The 19,888-nt window shown below is 39.8% G+C and overlaps 1 protein-coding gene across 1 annotated transcript in view; it reads right to left on the bottom strand.

Moving 5' to 3' along the window:
• ccdc3b (coiled-coil domain containing 3b) overlaps positions 1-19,228 on the bottom strand; it is a 33,800-nt gene extending 14,572 nt beyond the window's left edge. Inside the window, exon 1 of the mRNA XM_007256852.4 lies at positions 18,778-19,228. Within this exon, the coding sequence (XP_007256914.2) occupies positions 18,778-19,187 (410 nt within the window). The 5' untranslated portion in view covers positions 19,188-19,228. The remainder of the gene's footprint in view (positions 1-18,777) is intronic.
• Positions 19,229-19,888: the final 660 nt, after the last annotated feature.

The raw sequence follows: 19,888 nt of genomic DNA, 5'->3' as shown, positions 1-19,888 counted from the left end.
CAAATTTTGATTTAAAATAAAAAAGCCCTATGTGCAAGACATTCTATCACCCACACACAGAGCAAGGGTTTTTAAGGAATGTCTCCATTGGCTTGTGCAGGATCTACAGACCCAACTGCAACATCTGTGTTGGTTTAGTAGGAATTTAAAGGAAGAACTCTTTTTATAGCTTCTGTGAGTTTTGGATGTCGGCCACCAGCAGCCGTTGGGAAATAAAGTCAGCCTAGTATTTTAACTCCAGTATCCAAGTTTGCACTGATGACAGCGAATCGAGTTTCATCACCAGAAAGTGACTGAAAGGAAGGAAAGCTGTCATTTGCAAATAACTGGGAAGCGCTCACGTAATAGTGACAGCTATTGCAGAAGGCAGGAAATGAATATGTGTGCTGGGAGGACGGAGTGAGTGTTTGGGGGTTTGCGTGTTAATGCCTAAAGGGCTTTTACTACAATTTAATCAGTATTGTGTTTCGACGTGTCCTTGGCGGCAGTGTAGTGTAGTATCTAGGAGTGATGGGCAATAAGCCAAAATGTGAATTTGCAGTCCACAGGGTCAATGTTCTTAGATCTGCTTTTTGGTGGAAGCCTCCAGTAAGACACATGGCACATTGGTAAATACTGTATATGAACTTGTAACACTCAAAAGGACCAATCAGATGCTCACAGATAAAATAAAACAGTTAGATAACAGGTAGGTAACCAAAACCAACAAATCGTCTACCATTAATGTGAAAGTCAAAAAGACAAAAGACCCAAACAAACAGAGAAAACCAGAACAGAGAACAAATATAAGTCATCATAAAGATGAAAGCATGATGCGCAAATATAACTGTTGGCAATACTTCGCAAAGAAATGAAACAAACAGACAGGGTTGTATACACAAAAAGTAATAAGTCACAGGGTAGGTTGATGAGATTAAGATTTTTTTTCTGACTCTTCCAAAGACTGAGATTATGGGAGTTGTAGTAAGGGGAATCAATGGAGGCAGGAAGGGGACACTAACGTCCCCAATCCTTGTTCATTAAAAAAGTTCATAAATGGTCATGATACTTGTTTAAGGATAAGCAAATGTGTTACTGCGGCTCCTATCTTACCTCTGTCCCTTTTTCTCCCTCTCTCTTTTACATTCTCTCTGGGTGACAATAAGATTGGTGGAGTGTTTAGGTGGAGGTGCTCACAGATAAATAAAAAAGAAAACTGGTTAAATTGCACAGTTAGATAACGGGTAGGTGACCAAAACAGACAGGCGAAGCAAAATAGTCAAATATTAAAGTAAGAGTCAAAGAGACAAAAGATCCAAACAGACCAAGCAGGCGTAACCATAGCGCAAAACCAAACAGGAGAAAACCAGAACAGAGCTCAATAAACATAACATCAGAGTCTGACAGTTGGCAATACTTTGCAAAGTAATGGAAGAAACAGACAGGTTTGTATACACAAAGAAGTAATAAGTCACAGGTGAATGTTACCGGAATTAGTGAGAAGATGAGACTGGACAAATAGGGAGAGATTATAGGAGTTGTAATAAGGGAAATCAATGGAAACAGGAGGGGGACAAAAGTTAGCAAATGTGTTGCTGCGATGCTATTTGGTCTTTGGTATTTGTGATGTTAACATGAAGCATTTGATGAACCTGGCTCTTATCTTACTATTATCTCTCTCCATTTCTCTCCCTCTCTCTCTCTCTTTTACATTCTCTCTGGATGACACTAAGGTTGGTGTAGTGTTTAGGTAGAGGTGTTGATTTTGGAGCATAAAAGCCCGCAGTTCATCCATCCGGATCCCCTCGGAGCTCTCTGGAGGAGCATCAAAGCTCCAGTCTTAAGGCTTTTGTGTCCTTCAAAGCCAGTAATCCACAACCTGGCTGACAAAAGCTTGAGTGGAACCCCAAACGGCTCCTGATTTACATTTCCTGCACTGCGTAAGGTGGGTGAACGTGGTAAACTACAGCTGACTGCATTGCATTTAGCCAATTGACCTTGACCTGTAGAGCTTTACTGTAAATTACCCTTAAATATCCAAACGGGGGTAGAAAACACTGAACACAAGGAGAGACCAATCAGGATGCCCTCTTCATTACATTTCCACTGATTGTCTCTGTCTATTTGCAGGAGGCTCAGGGTATGTCTGGGAAAAGTGGGATGTCTGGTTCTTGAACCCAGGTCTTCAAAACTGTACATTTGAACCTAGTTTGCAGTCCTGAAAATTTGGTCTAGCTGGAAAAGTTAAGAGAAAAGTTTATGTAACTGACCGGCCATGTAACATCCAACCTACCAAGGATGACAAGAAAGTCAGAACTGAAAACTGCTATTTTTGACGTCTATTTGTGGACGTCAATATGTAGATGGGAGAATCTTGGTAGCTTTAGAGGTAGAGGTGGGATGTTGGAGGTTCTAACAGTCATGTCTTAAAATTTTGAGTCCTATATCTTATTTCCAGTCCTGGATTTTGCTCTAGCTGGAAGATAAGAGAAACGATAACATAGACTCATGACTACCAAGTCCAGTAAAAAGTCCAGAACTGAAAACTGAAGACTTGTTCTGACTATTCTGAACTGTTTTGTTGAACTGGAGCTTGCCCACTCCTCAGAGCAGAATGCAGAGGTTCATAAATCATGTCTACAAACTGCTAAAGGTTTAAACGATGCCCAAGTGTGAACTAGACTTTTTACCCACAGTCACCACATGCACATACACACGTGTGTAAGAACATGTGGTACTGATTTACTCTGAATAAAGTCATTATGTGAGGAATGTAAGAATCCACAGTGATTGCCTAAAACAATGTTATGGATCATAGAGAAGTATCTGAATAGCAGTTCTGCAACTCAGAAGCAGAAATACGGGTAAGAATTCACTGAGAAGTGTTGTGCTCGGATTTCTCTTGACGGTTTATGAGAACAAGATTTCATGATTGCAACTTATACCACATTGACCATGAGGTGATACCTCTGGAAACAGCATGGGAATGTGCACACCTGTGTAAGTTGTGAGGTGTTATCTTGTGAGTGATGGTGAAAACTAGCCACATTTTACATTCCCCAATCGATCCACAGTATCACAAGAATCCTGGGAATATGATTGCACATTCTGCAATCATAACTCACTTACTCTACTGCACCCAAAACGTGATTTCCAAGATACTGTACATGATTTGTAGGCATCAGAAAGCCTCTCTCAATATGTGTGAGAATCACGGATGTCACTGGAGAGGTGGAATGTCTAGGTTTTTTGAGCCAAGTCTTCAAATCTCAACCTGAATCTACAGGGGTTGGAAAATGAAACTGAAACACTTGTCATTTTAGTGTGGGAGATTTCATGGCTAAATTGGACCAGCCTGGTGGCCAATCTTCATTAACTGCACATTGCACCAGTAAGAGCAGAGTGTGAAGGCTTCAATTAGCAGGGTAAGAGCACAGTTTTGCACAATATTGCAAAGCACACAACATTATGGGTGACATACCAGAGTTTAAAAGATGACAAGTTGTTGGTGCACGTCTTGCTGGCGCATCTGTGAACAAGACAGCAAGTCTTTGTGATGTATGAAGAGCCACGGTATCCAGGTTAATGTCAGCATACCATCAAGAAGGATGAACCACATCCAACAGGATTAACTGTGGATGCAAGAGCTGTCTGAAAGGGATGTTCGGGTGCTAACCTGGATTGTATACAAAAAACATAAAACCACGGCTGCCCAAATCACGGCAGAATTCAATGTGCACCTCAACTCTCCTGTTTCCACAGAACTGTCTGTCACCACAATAAATTATTGTGGTCTAAAACCAAGTGTTTCAGTTTCTTTGTCCAACCCCTGTAGTTTCTAGTCTTGGATTTTGCTTTTGCTGGAAGTTTGGAAAAAGTTAATGTCACTGACTGGCCATGTAGGGTCATACATATTTTATTTTTTGCACAAAGAACTAAAAAAGATGACCCATAACCATATATATTAATCTATGTATGTTTTTTTCTGACCATATAACATGAACATTTATGTAAATCTGAGAAACAAGAAAATAAAATTAATGAAAGAGACAGATAGACACAGGAAGTGGGGCAGAGTGAGAGAAGGGGAATGCACTTCAGGGAATTCAGGAGGTTCATTCAGGTCAGTATCTCTTTGCTGTGTACGGAAGGGCTCATTATAGGCAGATGCTAAATATTTGGTAAACATACACTCTAACTGGCTGACAGTTAAAGTACACTCTTCAGCGTAAGTGGCGGTTTAGTTGCAGTAAGGGTCTGGTTCCGATTAGTGTTTAGAGAGAATGTGAAATATTGGTTAGGACAGGATTTGATTGGTGCAATGGGAACAACAGACTTGTTGCATGACAAATAACAAAGTTCAATCTTAATCTTACAGCTTTTGACCAATGCAGGGTCTGACTTTGCTTGAGTTTGATGGTTTAGCTCGTCTTCAGGCAGGACAAACCTGACTATCATCACCAAGCTGAGTGACCAGCATGACTATCTGTCCTTCTGTCTGTCTGTCCATCCATCTGTCCATCCATCCATCCATCCATCCATCCATCCAAGCAAGATTTGCCATAAGAACCCCTGCTTCAAGAACACTGACTGCTTGAATCATGTAGGAGGTCAGCTAGTTCAAACTAAAAACAGTATAAAAACTGTATAGCTAAAAGGCTACCTGAGCACTAGGTTCAAATATAGGTTCATATTATTGAAAAGTGCTTCTAGGAACCCAAGCTGCCTCTTTACTACTAAAAACACTTTCTGACATCTTTATTTTTAAGGATGCGGACCTGAGCTATTACTGTAGTGTACCTAAGTGCATTCCCACATACTTTTCACTCAGCAGCTCCTAGTGCCCTTTCACCCTACTTGGAACCTTGTCTAGGAAGCAGAGAGCCCGTTCTGTTTTGATTAAAATATCCACGCTGTGCTTCTCTGGTTTCTGAACTTTTTGATGATTTGACTTGTGAAATTTGTCCTGCAAAACTGGAACCAGCTGTAAGACTGATTCAGGATTTGGGTTCACACAGACCGCTACAAAACATCATGCTTTATGATCTGTACCCTTGGCAAGATCTGAGGCTTACGACATAGTTCATAGGTTAAGAGCGACACCACTTTTGTTCATCTGGCTTGTTTTTTCTTTGGTTCATTGAACAGAAAATGGAGAAGTGATTCGGAAGTAAAAATGCTGACGGTCAGCTTCGATTTGTCAATCGACAATTGGTTGCTTACTTTTCTATGTTTCCTGGCCAGATTTGTGTCTTTGATTGGCTGACATACAAGAGAGCAAACAAAAGGTCTGGAGTTAATTTTAGAGAGAGGACATTTGCATCTGGAGCCTTTTTCTGTTGTCTCTCACACTGAGAACCAAAAAATTAGGGTCGGCTGTAGTTAATTAGTAAACCGAAAGGCTTAAGCTCATTTGATGGGCCAAACATGGGACTGTCTTTGAGTGGCGGCATCAATCACCCAGTCAAAAGACAAATCAACAAAGACAAGAATGAAGACCCTACTTCCACTCTTAGCCCTCTGCAAGTAATGCCAGTTTCATGCTACAGGAATTTTAGAATCATTCAATCTTTGGACACTTCACACAGCTTGTGTTGTAATTGGAAATAGGGAATAGTGTTTATTCCCAACTGATTAGTGACATGGGCTCACTGATTACAAGATCTTTCACCAGGAGGCTCACTAATTACATAATCTTTCACCAGTAGGAACTTTTACACATAACTACTGAGCAAGCTGCAAGCAAATGTTGATTTGCCTCCAATCTTAGGCTTTTTTTGCAATTTCCAAAAGTAATGGTAATGGTTTGCCAAGAGTGGGTTTCTTGACTGTAACTTCTGTGTAAAATAAGTACCAAAAATCCTACAATTCTTGCATTTTAGGGGTTTGCTTTATGTTGGAGATTTTCTTGTTTGTGATTGTGTCACTTTTAAAGCTAAAATTGGACCATATGAACCATATGCAGAACTAGCATCTTCTTGGAAAACAAATCTAGATGGTTCTTAGAATATTCTTTAAAATAGCACAAAACCTGTTGTATAGAATGGTTCTATGCCCAATAAAAAAGCTCTTTGGTACTGCTCCAAAGAACCCTTTCTGCGATCACTTTTGCAAATAACAGAAATGCACCGCTTCCTTTATAGGTTTTAGCTCATATGTACCTATGTATTAAAACATAAAACCTAATGGGGTCACCTTAAATTTATGGACTATTGTGACCATGCCAAAAGAAAGCTTCCAAAGCTTTCCAAAGCTTACTAAAGTCTCAATTCCTATTTTCCACCAGAAACCCTCGAACCCTCTAGAGCCTTGTTCTTTAACAACGGTTCAGAAACAGAGCACAATGTTTTCCCCAAAACTGCAGCCCATATGTAGCAGTGTTGAACATATGTCTAGTTCTGGAGGTGCGTTTCCTCCCTCCACTCATCTCCTGGGTCCTGTCTGGGGATGGCGAGTGGTGATTGATCGGTGGCAGGCTTCGCCAACTGTCGTTTGGAACGTCTCACAGGAAGCGTGGAACCCACCAGAGGGGGCTGTGAGGAGGGAGGGAAGGGGGGAGCGAAAGAGTGAAATGGAAACGGTTCAGAACTTGTTTGCTGATTCAGCACCTGAGCGGCAGTCGTGTGAAGTGATGGGAACAATGCAGTCTAGCGTTCTGCAGACTCCGTTGAGACTTACCTGGGGGGGAATTCGACTAAAAGAGGCACTTGTAGATAAGCTCTCGAGGCTCCATCCCCAATTTCACTAATGACGGAATGTCTTCGGACCGCTTTGTGCACTGCTATCTGACTGTTTACATCAGGTGATCCTTTCAGCCTTGTTCCCAAACTGATATTTGAGAATGATGGGATTTGGTCAAAGATGTTATTAATGAGGAAACCAGCCACTGACTGAATATGAATGGGAGTTCTCATAATGCTTAACCCAGTGGCTGTTTACAGCTTAGGTCCCACCCTTTAACAAAAAGATCCAATCAGCTAGCTGGTTGTGCCGAGAGCGGCAGAGCTCCTAACTGTTACAGAGATCTGCACAAGTGCAGTAGCCAGAAAAAGATGAAAAATCAGATTTTTGGTGAACTATTCCAGTATTTTGGTCTCTCCCTTTTCAAACAAATGGAGGGATGTTCTTGCATGACATAATAAATAATTGGTCGGCCCATAAGAACATTGGCTAGGTTTGGTGGCTGAATTCCCCATAAGAATGCACCAATCTCTTGAATGAAGAAAGTTTAATTGAAGTTTCAAACCTTATTTGAGTTGAATTAGATGGCCAGAAAGACACTATAATTATAGGGCATTTTCACACCTTTTTACATTTTTTTAAGCATTTGCATCCATACTGTTACGTGACACAAATGCATGCTGAGGTGACAAGGATAAGCCTCAACTTACTTTAATTGGTATGAAAGTCCAAAGTATCTAGAAATTTGCTTTCACATTTAAGATAAATTTTAGACCATGGTCTAGTTGATCCAGGCCAAGACCACCTCTTTTAGTCTGACCAAAGTTTAGTGGTTCACTTCCCCTTTCAAACCATCTAGTTTGATTTAGACCAAACTGAAACGTTTGAAAGTCCAGACTAAACAATGACTGTTTTATTATCTTGATTAAAGAAAGATTCATTGACGTTTCCATCCTTATTTAAGTTGAATTAGATGACCACTCCAAAAAATAGTGAAGGAATCTCTTGAATGAAGTGCTGAAGAAGACCACCATCATTAACAGACTTTTGCTCAGGAAGACACTATAACTTTTTACACTTTCAGCATTTGCATCCATACTGTTACGTGACACAAATCCACACAAAGCCGAGGTGACACGGATTACAGTAGGACACTGGTTATTTTCTTTGGGTTATTTTAGGACTGCATCAACTTACTTTAATTGGTATGAAAGTCCAAAGTATCTAGAAAATTGCTTTCACATTTTAGAGGAATTTCAGACCATGGTCTAGTTGATCCGGGCCAAGACCATCTCTTTTAGTCTGACCAAATTTTAGTGGTTCACTTCCCCTTTCAAACCATCTAGTTTGATTTAGACCAAACTGAAACGTTTGAAAGTCCAGACAAAACAATGTAGGTGTGTAAGCATCCTAAAATTGAATGATCTGAAAGCATTTTTGGCTGAAAAGCCATTTTTATCGATGAATAGTGTCAGTTTTTTGTCAGAATTTTTGGTGCATCACTATTTCACAATCTACTGAACATCTTCCTGTCAAACCATGATCTTGTGTAAATTGTCAGCCAAATCCCACACAAGCACTTTTTAGGTTAAACAGATTCTGTTTCCATGTTCCTATGATGTTCCTCGGACTAGACCAGACTCGGCTCATTGAAGGAACACCATGCAACTCGCACTCCATGTCATCTCAGTCCTCTTACAACACCAACCCCCTTTGTGTTAACCTCAGCACCGCGGCTGTTTTGCTTGGCCTGGGACGTACATATGGGACTGCTGGAGGTGCGGTGGCCTGGAATGTCTTTGAAGAAGGTTTGAAGCCAGTGCAGTGTTAGTGATCTGCAGGGTGATGAAAAAGAAGAGGACAACGGGGTGGGTGAGGCTCAGCCTGAACCTGTCTGCACAAGCTCATTTCTTTAAACACATGGTTTTGGTGTAATGCGGGGTTGCTGAAGGCTAGCCGTGGTGCAAATGCATATTAGCTCTCTGTAGACGGGGGCAGTGTCTCGGAGCAAGTTTAGCAGGCCTGTTCTTCTCATAAAGTCTGGAGCCAGGTGCTGTCACAGAGAACGGTCTGTCTGACGATTTCCCAAAACTGACCCATCACTACATCACTGCACTGTTCCATCACTAGATGCACAGTTTTCATGCATCTTCGCATGTTCTCCTCCACCAGTCTTACTCACTGCTTTATGCTACTCACTCCTGGTGAAAAACCTAGGTCTGGCCTCCCTTATTGATCTTGAGAACTTCTAGCTGATCAGAAAATCAGCAGGGCAAGACTGAAGTTTGCCTGAGAACATGTAGACAAAGACCTGATCAGGACTTCTGAAACTGTGTTCTTTGGACTGATGAATCTTGACTTTTTAATCACAGTTTTCATGCATCCTCGAATGTTCTCCTCCACCAGTCTTACACACTGCTTTTGGATAACTTTATGCTACTCACTCCTGGTGCAAAAATTCAAGCAGTTCAGCTTTGTTGGAATGCTTGTGATCTTCTATCTTCCTCTTGATTCTATTCCAGAGGTTTTCAATTTGGTAAAAGTGGTCTCTTATTTTTTTTTCCAGAGCTGTATTCGTCACTGTCGAAAGAAAAACAAGTGTTTACATTTTTGTTGATTTTTCGTTTACTACATAATTTAAACACACACTGTCCCTTACACTGTGAAAAAAATTCTTGATGAATGGAGTAACAGAAATTCTAAACCTTTACCTGAAATAAACTCTTTTTACATTGACTTCCATTGAATTTCCATTAAATTCCATTAAATCCCATTCCATTAAATTTGCCATTTTGAAGATACTTCAAATACTTTTTTTATTTTTTGGGCCAATCTAAAGCTACCTTCTCATGATCCTGTGGTTATTTGGAACTTTAGGAACTTGTTGCCTCATTTACAAAATTTCAGTGGTGCAACATGCCCTGATGATAGTGTCAGGAAAACATGCCAACACAACCGAAACATGATCCAACATGGCTTTACTAATCCTGGCTCTTCCAGGTGAAACCTTGCGAAGCATTAAATTTCATTGATGTGAATTATTCACCTGAATACTGAATTTGCACTCAATAATCCTATCATAAACTGGATTTCTGCAGTTACGGTATACGATTATTACCAATGTAAACGGCCAGTGTCAATATTAAATCTGGTTTAATCTGATTATTGGAGAATTCCCATTCTGACATCTTGGACCTAATCAAGACCTAGGCCGTTTCTCAATCTGCGTTCTTGTGTTCTTGTGGACTCAGGAAACATCATCGGTCGCAGCCCAAGTACTGTTCCCTAAATTTAGAAGATCGCAATTAGCCAAGTACCCAACTAATACATTTTTTTCTCTCGTCTAAAACGAGGTTTAAATGTTTTCACACTGCAACCAAATGAACCATGATTTAACTGGCCCATACCGTGGTTCTCAGCACCCTTTGCACCTGCTATTTAGGTCCAGACCAACAAAAGTAGCACCATAAAGTGGGTACCTTGTTCAAGCGAGCATGCAATAAAAAAAAACCAATGTAAAATATGACATCACAAAAGATCATATTTTCCGTCTTGATGCAGGTGGATGCTCCCAGAAGCTGCATCTACCCTGTAATTAAATTAACTGGAATACCTCAGATGTTTGAACTCTTCAGGGCACTTAAAGAATCTGTATTAACGTGTTCCTTATCTTTACGATATGTGGAAATCTCATTTAACCTCAGCTCCAGTTTTTTTTATTTTACCAAATTGAAAACCTCTGGACTATAATCAAGAGGAAGATGGATGATCACACGCCATCAAACCAAGCTGAACTGTTTGACCTTTTGCAACAGGAGTGATTAGCATAAAGTTATCCAAAAGCAGTGTGTAAGACTGGTGGAGGAGAACATGATGCCAAGATGCATAAAAACTGTGACTAAAAAACAGGATTATTCCACCAAATATTGATTTCTGAACTCTTAAACTTTATGAATTATGAATTCGTTTGCTTTGCATTATTTAAGGTCTGAAAGCTCTGCATCTTTTTTTGTTATTTCAGCCATTTTTCATTTTCTGCAAATAAATGCTGTAAATGACAATATTTTTATTTGGAATTTCAACGATTTTTTTATATTTCATATTAAATCACATGTAAATTGATGATTTTCATGTGAACAATTCTGAGACATATAAAACTAAATAAAGTTTTCTTTTAATCATTTATTCACCACTGATCATTTATAAATGCAGTTCTTTTTAGAATTAATTTTATAAACTATTATTACTACATTATTGCCACTATTCCTATCAGACATTATCACTGTTATTTTTGTTAAACCCATTTCAAATCAGCTGCAGATGGTAAGATCATGATTAAGGAGGATGTGAGTGGATTCTGTTATATTTAAACCTCAAAACTCAAAAAATTTGTTTGGCTTGAATAATTACACTCTTTGCAGTGTGGTGAGTGTTTTTTAAGCATTAATGGTCTCACAGTATGCCTAAAAATATATATTATTGAAGAAGAAATTAATATAACGCAAGATACTCTCTATGAAAATACTTCTTAATGAGAAAATTAGAGAGAATTTTGGATTTATTGGTTTCAATTTTTACTAATATTCATGTTTATCCTATTTATTTGATTAGCGCTGCCATTGGGAGTGTAAATTTGGGGAATAGAAGTTTAGAGCGCCCAATGTTTAATAAAAATATTGCTATTTGACACAACATATCATCAATATATGGTCCCACCCCTAAGGGAACATAGTCAAAAGGTTATAAAGGAAACTACAGGTAGCTCCTGCCACAGTCAAAGTCAAAGTAGAATCCAAACAAGACTCAAGATTCATCCGTCCACAGAACACTGTTCCAGCCAGAAGTCCTGGTCAGGTCTTTGTCTACATGTTCTCAGGCAAACTTCAGTCTTGCCCTGCTGATTTTCTGGTCAGCTAGAAGTTCTCAAGATCAATGAGGGAGGCCAGACTTAAGTACACGCTTTCACGGCCTGGTGCACTTTTCTAACAGGTTTTCAGTGTAGAAGAAACCCAACTCCAGCTCCACCAGTTTATCTACAGTGGATATACATGACTGTTACATTTCTGTAATTACAGAGGACTGGGAAACCGATCAGAGCTCTTCACTCTCACGGCTGCACTTCCTGCCACGGTGACCTGCCTTCAACTCCATGAATATACTACAGCATGTTTCACGGTAAGGGTTTCATGGTTTAATGCAGGGGTGTCCAAACTACGGCCCGCGGGCCATTTGCGGCCCGTTTCCTTTTTTGGAGCGGCCCGCGAGGTATTTTAGAAATAGAATGAAAGTTGGCCCGCTGTTAAACAGGTTTTTATAATGTGAGATTCAAAGTTTGAACACTAGGTGTCAGAAACGAGCCAAAGAGTCTAAAAGCGGAGAGAGTGCGCATTTCTAGCGCAAAAAATGGGCCAAAGAGTCTAAAAGTTGCCGTAATTAAGGAGTTTAATATTAAGAGACATCATGAAATTAAACATCAATTTGAAAAATCTTAGTTTACACAACACTGTCAAAAATAAAGATAGTTAGTCAAGTAAAATGGTGTGTAAATGAAATAATCAGGAAAAATGTAATATTTAAAGTGGTATATTTCATTATTTGTTTTATTACAGAGTCTGTGGCCCGTGACTTCAAATATATTTCTCCTTCTGGCCCCCAACAAAAAAAGTTTGGACACCCCTGGTTTAATGTAATTGAATTGCAGAGAAAAGCATACAGTCAGACGCTGCAGGGGGGCTGGAGAGCACTTCAGCATTTCACGATCGCCTGGATTACTTGGTTTCTACAAAGGCTGAAGTCGTAAAGCTCATGGATGTTTTGACGAGCATAACCCATTCTCCTTTTTTCTCAAAGGAACATTGGAAAAAAGGGTTTTGTATTGTACTAAAACCCCATTTAGCTCCACAAAGAACCACTTAAAAAGGGATACAATCGGCTTTTCAAAGGTTATGATATTGCAGAATCATGATTACTTAACCTCTTGGGACCCTGAATCCTCATATGGAGACAGTACATTTCTGTGTCTCTGCGCCATGATACTTTGGTCTCATATGGAGACACTGCCCGTTAGGGCTGAACGATTAACTGCATTTGCGATAATCTCGCGATATTTTAAAACGCGATTCTCTAACCGCACTGGCTGCGATTTGATTGGTCAAGCCGAGGACGAGCGGAGCATACCCGAGCAGAAGGCAGGGAGGTGGAGAAGTGAAGCCAACACAGCGCACTTTAGGGCGTTTTCACACCAGCACTATTTGGTCCGGTTAAAACGAACTCTGGTCCGTTTGTAACTTTAGTGCGGTTCGATTGAGCAGGTGTAAAAACAGTAATCGCACTGGGGTGCGGATCAAAAGAACCGGATCGAGACCAGCTAGAGGAGGTGGTCTCGGTCCAGTACCAAACGAACTCTGGAGCGGTTCGCTTGTGGTGAGAACGTGATCTGGTCTCGATCGGATCCAGCTATTAAATATAAGCCATTTATTTGAGCTAAACTGCTAAAAAAGCAAGCATAGTTTAAACTAATATATTAGCTAGATAATGCTAATTACCACAGCTGTGAACAAACAACTACACTACCCAGAATGCACCACCCGCTGACATCATGCACTCACCTGATCACGTGACACCTCACCTGCTTCCTCCAGGAAGTCCCGAATACTGATTACTGGCACTATAAAGGTGCACGCCAAACAGACTACCACGCCGCGTATTGTAGGTTATCCTCGTACAAAGCGTTACTTATCTCTTGTCTCTATTTACTTTGTGTATGACCTTGCTTTTGTTTTCTCGACACCGATTCCTGCCTCTGCCTTTGATATTGGATTGTTTGTGTATGACCTGGACTGTGCTTTCACCACCGCCTCTTGGATTACCTCTGATACTGGATTGCTTGTGTATGAACTTTGGACTGTCTCTCGTCTATGGTATGGTTTTGTCTTCATTGCTCTGTCTACTGGTGATCACCCCTGTTTCTGTATCGACCCTGATTTCATCTGTTTATTCTTATAATAAACGTATATTGTTTTTATCAGTATCTGCGCTTGTCTGCTATTCTGTGCTGACCATGACACTAAAACCGAATAATTATTAATTTTACAAGACCTTGTCCTATAATTACATGAAATCTTTCACTTTTAACATATTTTAATTCTTAAAAAAATAACACACAATCATTATAAAAGGGAATAATTATTAATTTTACAAGACCTTGTCCTATAATTACATGAAATGTTTCACTTTCACCAGATTTTAAGTCTTAAAAAAATCACACAATCCTTATAAAAGGGAATAATTAGTAATTTTACTAGAACTTGTCCTATAATTACATGAAATCTTTCACTTTTAACATATTTTAATTCTTAAAAAAGCGCCATAGACTCCTTATAAAACCGAATAATTATTAATTTGACAAGACCTTGTCCTATAATTACGTAAAATCTTTCACTTTTAACAGATTTTAATTCTTAAAAAAGTATCACATAATCATTATAAAAGGGAATAATTAGTAATTTTGCTAGAACTTGTCCTATAATTACATGAAATCTTTCACTAGATGAACGATCTTTTATACAACTGAGAACCTCCACTCCTATAATTACATGAAATCTTTCACTTTTAACATATTTTAATTCTTAAAAAAGCCCCATAGACTCCTTATAAAACCGAATAATTATTAATTTTACAAGACCTTGTCCTATAATTACATTAAATCTTTCACTTTTAACATTTTAATTCTTAAAAAAGTATCACATAATCATTATAAAAGGGAATAATTAGTCATTTTGCTAGAACTTGTCCTATAATTACATGAAATCTTTCACTAGATGAACGATCTTTTATACAACTGAGAACCTCCACTCTTGTTATGAGTCTTCTATGACATTCTACATTCATACTCAACATCCAATCCAAAAGCCTTTTAGATATCTGCTCTTCTGCATGCAGGTCCAGTGACTGTGTGTTTTGGACAGTGCAGTACTGCAGTGGTGGAGGAGGAGCAGTAGTGATGTATCTGGTGCAGAGAGCTGAGCTCTGCCACAGTAAACAGTGAGGGGAGGTGAGCAGCGCTCCTCGGGGGAGGAGAACGCTGTAATTGATTGGGCCGTGGGGGAGAGACAGAGAACACAACTCAAACAGCGCGTCCTTCAAAAGACACGAAGCTCCCCACTAACAAAACACCAGAACTGTACCGCTGAACCTGGGAGAAGATACGCAAACTAATGAATAAAGTGTGTTATTATATTTCCTGACTCTTCATCTTTCAGACTCTCGTACAAGAAAACATGTGGATTTCTCCCTCTCTCTCTCTCCCTCTATCTATCTATAATTATCTCTCTCTCTCTCTCTCCCTGTATCTATCTAGAATTATCTCTCTCTCTATCTCTCTCTCTCTTCCCAAAAGTTTCCTACGAAAAGATACATAAGAGGTACAACACGCACCTCACTGTGCCTGTATGTTTTTCTCTCTTTCTCCCTCATTTTCGCTCTCTTTGTTCCTCATTCCTCTTTTAATTTGTTGTCCTTCTCTCTGACTTTCTTTCTCTATTTATCACTATTTTCTTCTTACTCTTTATTGCTCTCTCTTTCTATGTGTCTCTCTGTCCCTTTCTTCTCTTCATTTTCTGTCCCTCTTTTTGTCTCTTTTTTTTCTATTTTCCACTATCTCCATGCCTCATTCTGTTTTTGTCTCTCTGTTCCTCATTCTACTCTTCATTTTCTGTCCCTCTCTTCTTGTCTTTCTCTCTCTCTTGCTCTCTATTTCCATCTCTGATCCTCGCTCTCTTTCTATGTCTGTCTCTCTGTCTTTTTCCATTCTTTTCCAAATCTCCCCAATATCTCTCTCAAGTTTCTCTCTGTCTCTCTTTCCGTCCCTCTTTCTGTCTGTCTGTCTGTCTCTCATTCTTTCTAATGTATTTCTGCAATCTCTCTTAATTTTCTGCCCTTCTCTCTCTTTTTCTTATTCACACTCCTTCTCTCTGTCCCTTGAAGGAACCTGTTGCTTCCATCTCCCACTTTCTTCCCAGTTTTCCTTGTCCCTCTATCTTTTTCTTCCTTTTTAATGTCTTTCTGACTTTTCTCCCACAATTTCTCACTCACTCTCACTTTTTTCTCTCTCCCTCTCCTTGCCTGTCTTTCTGTCCTTCTCTCTGTCCCTTACCTCTCTTTCTCACACTACCCCCCCCCCCTCTGTTTTTCTGGTTATAAATCTGAACACTTTGTGCTTATGCAAGGCTCAGAACACACACACACACACACACACACACACACACGCACACACACACACACGTACATGTATGCCTCCCCCCACCATCCATCCCTCCCTTGTGCTCTCAGTTCAGTTCAGTTCTCACTCTCTGTCTTCCATTCATTACTACAGGCACAAGCAGACACACACACACACACACATACACACACACACACACACACCAGTCAGCCTCCCAGTATGCTCGTATACTCTCAGACAGCTGGTTCAGGTTAAGTGTGTGATGTGCTGTCAGTTCCTCCGCCAGCTGGATCTCACTCTCCCTCTAAACATAGAAACAAAGCCTCGCTCGGCCAGAGGCAGCCAATCAACGTTGACCTTACTGCTGTCCAGCATTTATGACTATTACAATATATTTTCACTCGTTATACAGCCTGGCTTCACCAGCTGAGCTCCGAGGAACTTTCAGTCCAAAAACAATGAGCTAATCCTTATTTAATCACATCTACAGCACACTTCACATCCATCACGCTTAAACTATCATTCTGACTGAATACTGATTATTGTGTGATTTGTGAGCATTGCTAAGCTTTAATGTGTTCCTTTTTTGGTCACCACCATAGAAGATCTTTAAAATCCTGCAGCTGATCTTCTTTCTGATCAAAGAATACAAAGTTGGGAAGGTATGGAAAATGCAATTCACTTTGAAAATGTAACTTTTATTTAATTGCAGATGCATGCTGGACGATATGGGAAAAATCATATATCACGATATGGATTTTTTATATCACGTTAACGATATAACCGCATTTGAGTTTGTTTTCAGTTATTCTTTGAAAAATATGACAAAATAATATCATTGACATAAAGTTGGAAAAAAAAGTAAGCAAAGTGACATTAAACCAAACTTTCACAAATTATAAAAATAAATTACTACCTTTTAAAGCAGCAATATATATGTATCAAATGAAAAAAGATGAGGTAGATGCAGTAGCTATTTTTTTAATTATACAGGTATTTAAATTGAGTTATCAAAATAAACTCAATTAACATTTTTTAAAGCCCGTCAAATAATGTAAAGAAGCGTCATGTCGCAAAACCACATTATTAAGCTTTTTATGCAAAGATTACTTAATTATCACTTATATAAACAGAGTTTATGCAAAGTGAACACGCCAATACATTTCATCGTAGCTTACTTTATATATTTGCATGAATAATTTATGAAATTACTGTAGAAACGATATGGACGATAGAATTTAAGTAGCACAATAGAAACTTCTCTATCGTCCCCACGATATTTAAACCCAATATATACTGTGTTGCCAAAAGTACCGGCTTGCCTGCTTTTTGTTTGTTTTGTGCTGTAAGGCTTGGACGCAGATGCTCAACCATGGAAACCCATTTCATGAAGCTCTCTACACTCTACACTTTTTATGCTTTGGTCAGAAAGAGGTTCAGCTGCAGGATTTTAAAGATCTTCTATGGTGGTGACCAGAAAGAAACACATTACAGCTTAGTAACGCTTACAAATCGCAAAATAATCAGTATTCAGTCAGAATGACAGTTTAAGTGTGATGGATGTGAAGTGTGCTGAAGATGTGATTAAATAAAGATTAGTTCATTTTTCAGTTTTTGGACTGAAGGTTCCTCGGAGCTCAGCTGGTGAAGCCAGGCTGTAAAATGATCTTTCTTTGCGAGTAAAAATATTGTAATAGTCATAAATGTTGGACCGCATTTTTATTCAATCCAATAATAAGTTTTGCATTTTCTTGCAATTTCTTTCTGACCCAACAAGCTGTACAGAACTCGTTTTGTTGCCATCACAGACAGTCATGGTTTCGTTTAACCCTCATATTATGCTTCTTTCTGACCCTTGAACACTGTTTTATCAGCTTGATACGTTCCTCATTATATGAGGCCTGCAAACAAACATTTGACTTGGCAACATGGTCCAGAAGTTCCTTCAGAGAAAACCACACACATCTTTTGTTGTGGGTGGCCCCAGCTATGAAACATAATGTAATATACTGGATTTTACGCTTGTTTGGATGAGAAAGGAGAAAAATAAGTCCATATACATTTGTACACTATATGTCCAAAACTTTGTGGACACCCCATGTTTTGAAGGAAATTATTCAGCCACTTAATTTTAGTGTTCGTACACTTTTTAACCAATAAATATTCATGATTTCTTCATGACTTTTCCATGCATTCAAGGCAAATTTTCATGACCATACAATTTTTTTATAGTATCAGTGCAGACATGAACACTAAAACCAAAAATCAACTAAACTACAATCGAAACCGATCATTGTAGGCCTAAAACAAATCTGATAAAAATGTTGACACACAATCTTCAGTAATAAAATGTGTGTCAGATCCTGAAAGCTCTGAATTAGCTCTGAGCTTATGTATTTTAGCTCAAAATAGATTTAATTTATCGATAAACAAAAACACAAAGATTTCTAGACCAAATTTCCATGACTTTTTCAAAACTTTCTGGGCATTTTTATTTTCCAAAACGTATCCAGGTCTGGAAAATTCAATTTTCAAACTGCATGACTTTTCCAGGTTTTAATTGACAAAACAAACCCTGTAAATGTAAGTATCTGAGGCTCAAATGCATGAGCAGACGTGCGAACCTAAGCAGATGCTGATGCTTTTGTGTGCTACTGAATGCTAATCGACTAATCGGACGACTATTTTGTTGATTAGCTGATTAGTCATCAACGCAGCAAAAACGCATCAATGAAACAAATGTGTACAAGTGCATTGGAACAAGGCTCGTGCTCACAGGAGGCAGTGATTAAGTGGATGGCAGAACTAATTGAAATTGACGACTAATCGAAGAATAATCGTCTGATTAGTCGACTAGCATTCTCTCCCTACAACAGCATCCCCATCCCCATCCTCACCTCAGGAAGAAGTAATAGTTGTTGTTCTCCACCACGCTGTACGAGTAGCACGGGAAGTAGCCGAGCCCGGTGACGTTGAAGCGCGAGCCCGCGGGCACCTCCAGCATGCTGCCCCACGCCTGGTCGCACAGCAGCTCGATCTCGGCGGAGAAGAACAGCCCGCCCGCGTCGTCCTGCTGCCACGGCAGGTAGTTGTAGAGGCTGTACGGCTGCTCCTGGTGCACCGCGAGCACGCGCGCGAACACGATGATCTCCGCCAGCTCTGCCCGGCACGCCTCGCTCTGCGGGCGCCAGTCGTGCGCGAGCTGGCAGCTGGAGGACGAGGCGCGCGTGCACCATGGCACGGTCAGCAGCAGCAGCGGCAGCGCGAGCAGCACCAGCTGCGTCGGGATGAGCGCGCGAGAAGCCATCTCGGTGCACGCGCGGCTTTTGCACGGTTCAAGGGACCATGAGCGGAGCGCGCGCTGCAGCATCCAACGACCACGCCCCCCTTTCCAGCCTTCTACGTACAAAAAGTTACCACGTTACTCCACCCACTTATTCTTATAGGCTGACATCCATACACTCAACTTTATCAATTGAGTGAACTTACCGGCCAGTACAACTCAATAAAATGAGTTTAGAGAACTTTAACCTGAAACTTAAAAATGCTTGTTTAGCCAATGAAAAATGTGATTTCAACCAACTTTAAGTAAACTACACCTGTGTCAAGGCTCTTTCTACAGTGTTAGTTCATACAGCTTTCCTATAGGCTCCTGGCGCCATATATCTGCATATTGGGTGTGGCCTCTCCCCTACTTAACATTTTTGTGTTGTCTGTTGCCCAAAGCTACCTGATACTAGGCATGCATTCCCTTAACAAATGTGTTGATTGGAATCTAAAATCTGATTCTAATTGCCTTTAGCTAAATAGATGCTGTGTTGTAAGATTAAGAATAGGTTATATGGATTTGGCCGGATTTTTGTTTTATTGAGTTTGTTTCATTGAGTTGTGACATCAAAAATGGAAGTGTTATTTCAACACACTTGCCTGACTAACCCTGACTGAATATTTTTCAGTAAACACTAAACTAAAAAAGGCATTTTCTGGCAACTTAATTTTCTCATCTAT

The sequence above is a fragment of the Astyanax mexicanus genome, chromosome 24 (assembly GCF_023375975.1).
Source record: "Astyanax mexicanus isolate ESR-SI-001 chromosome 24, AstMex3_surface, whole genome shotgun sequence".
NCBI lineage: Eukaryota > Metazoa > Chordata > Actinopteri > Characiformes > Acestrorhamphidae > Astyanax > Astyanax mexicanus.
The sequence above is the reverse complement of the archived record's forward strand: the minus strand, read 5'-3'. Positions and strand labels throughout refer to the sequence as shown.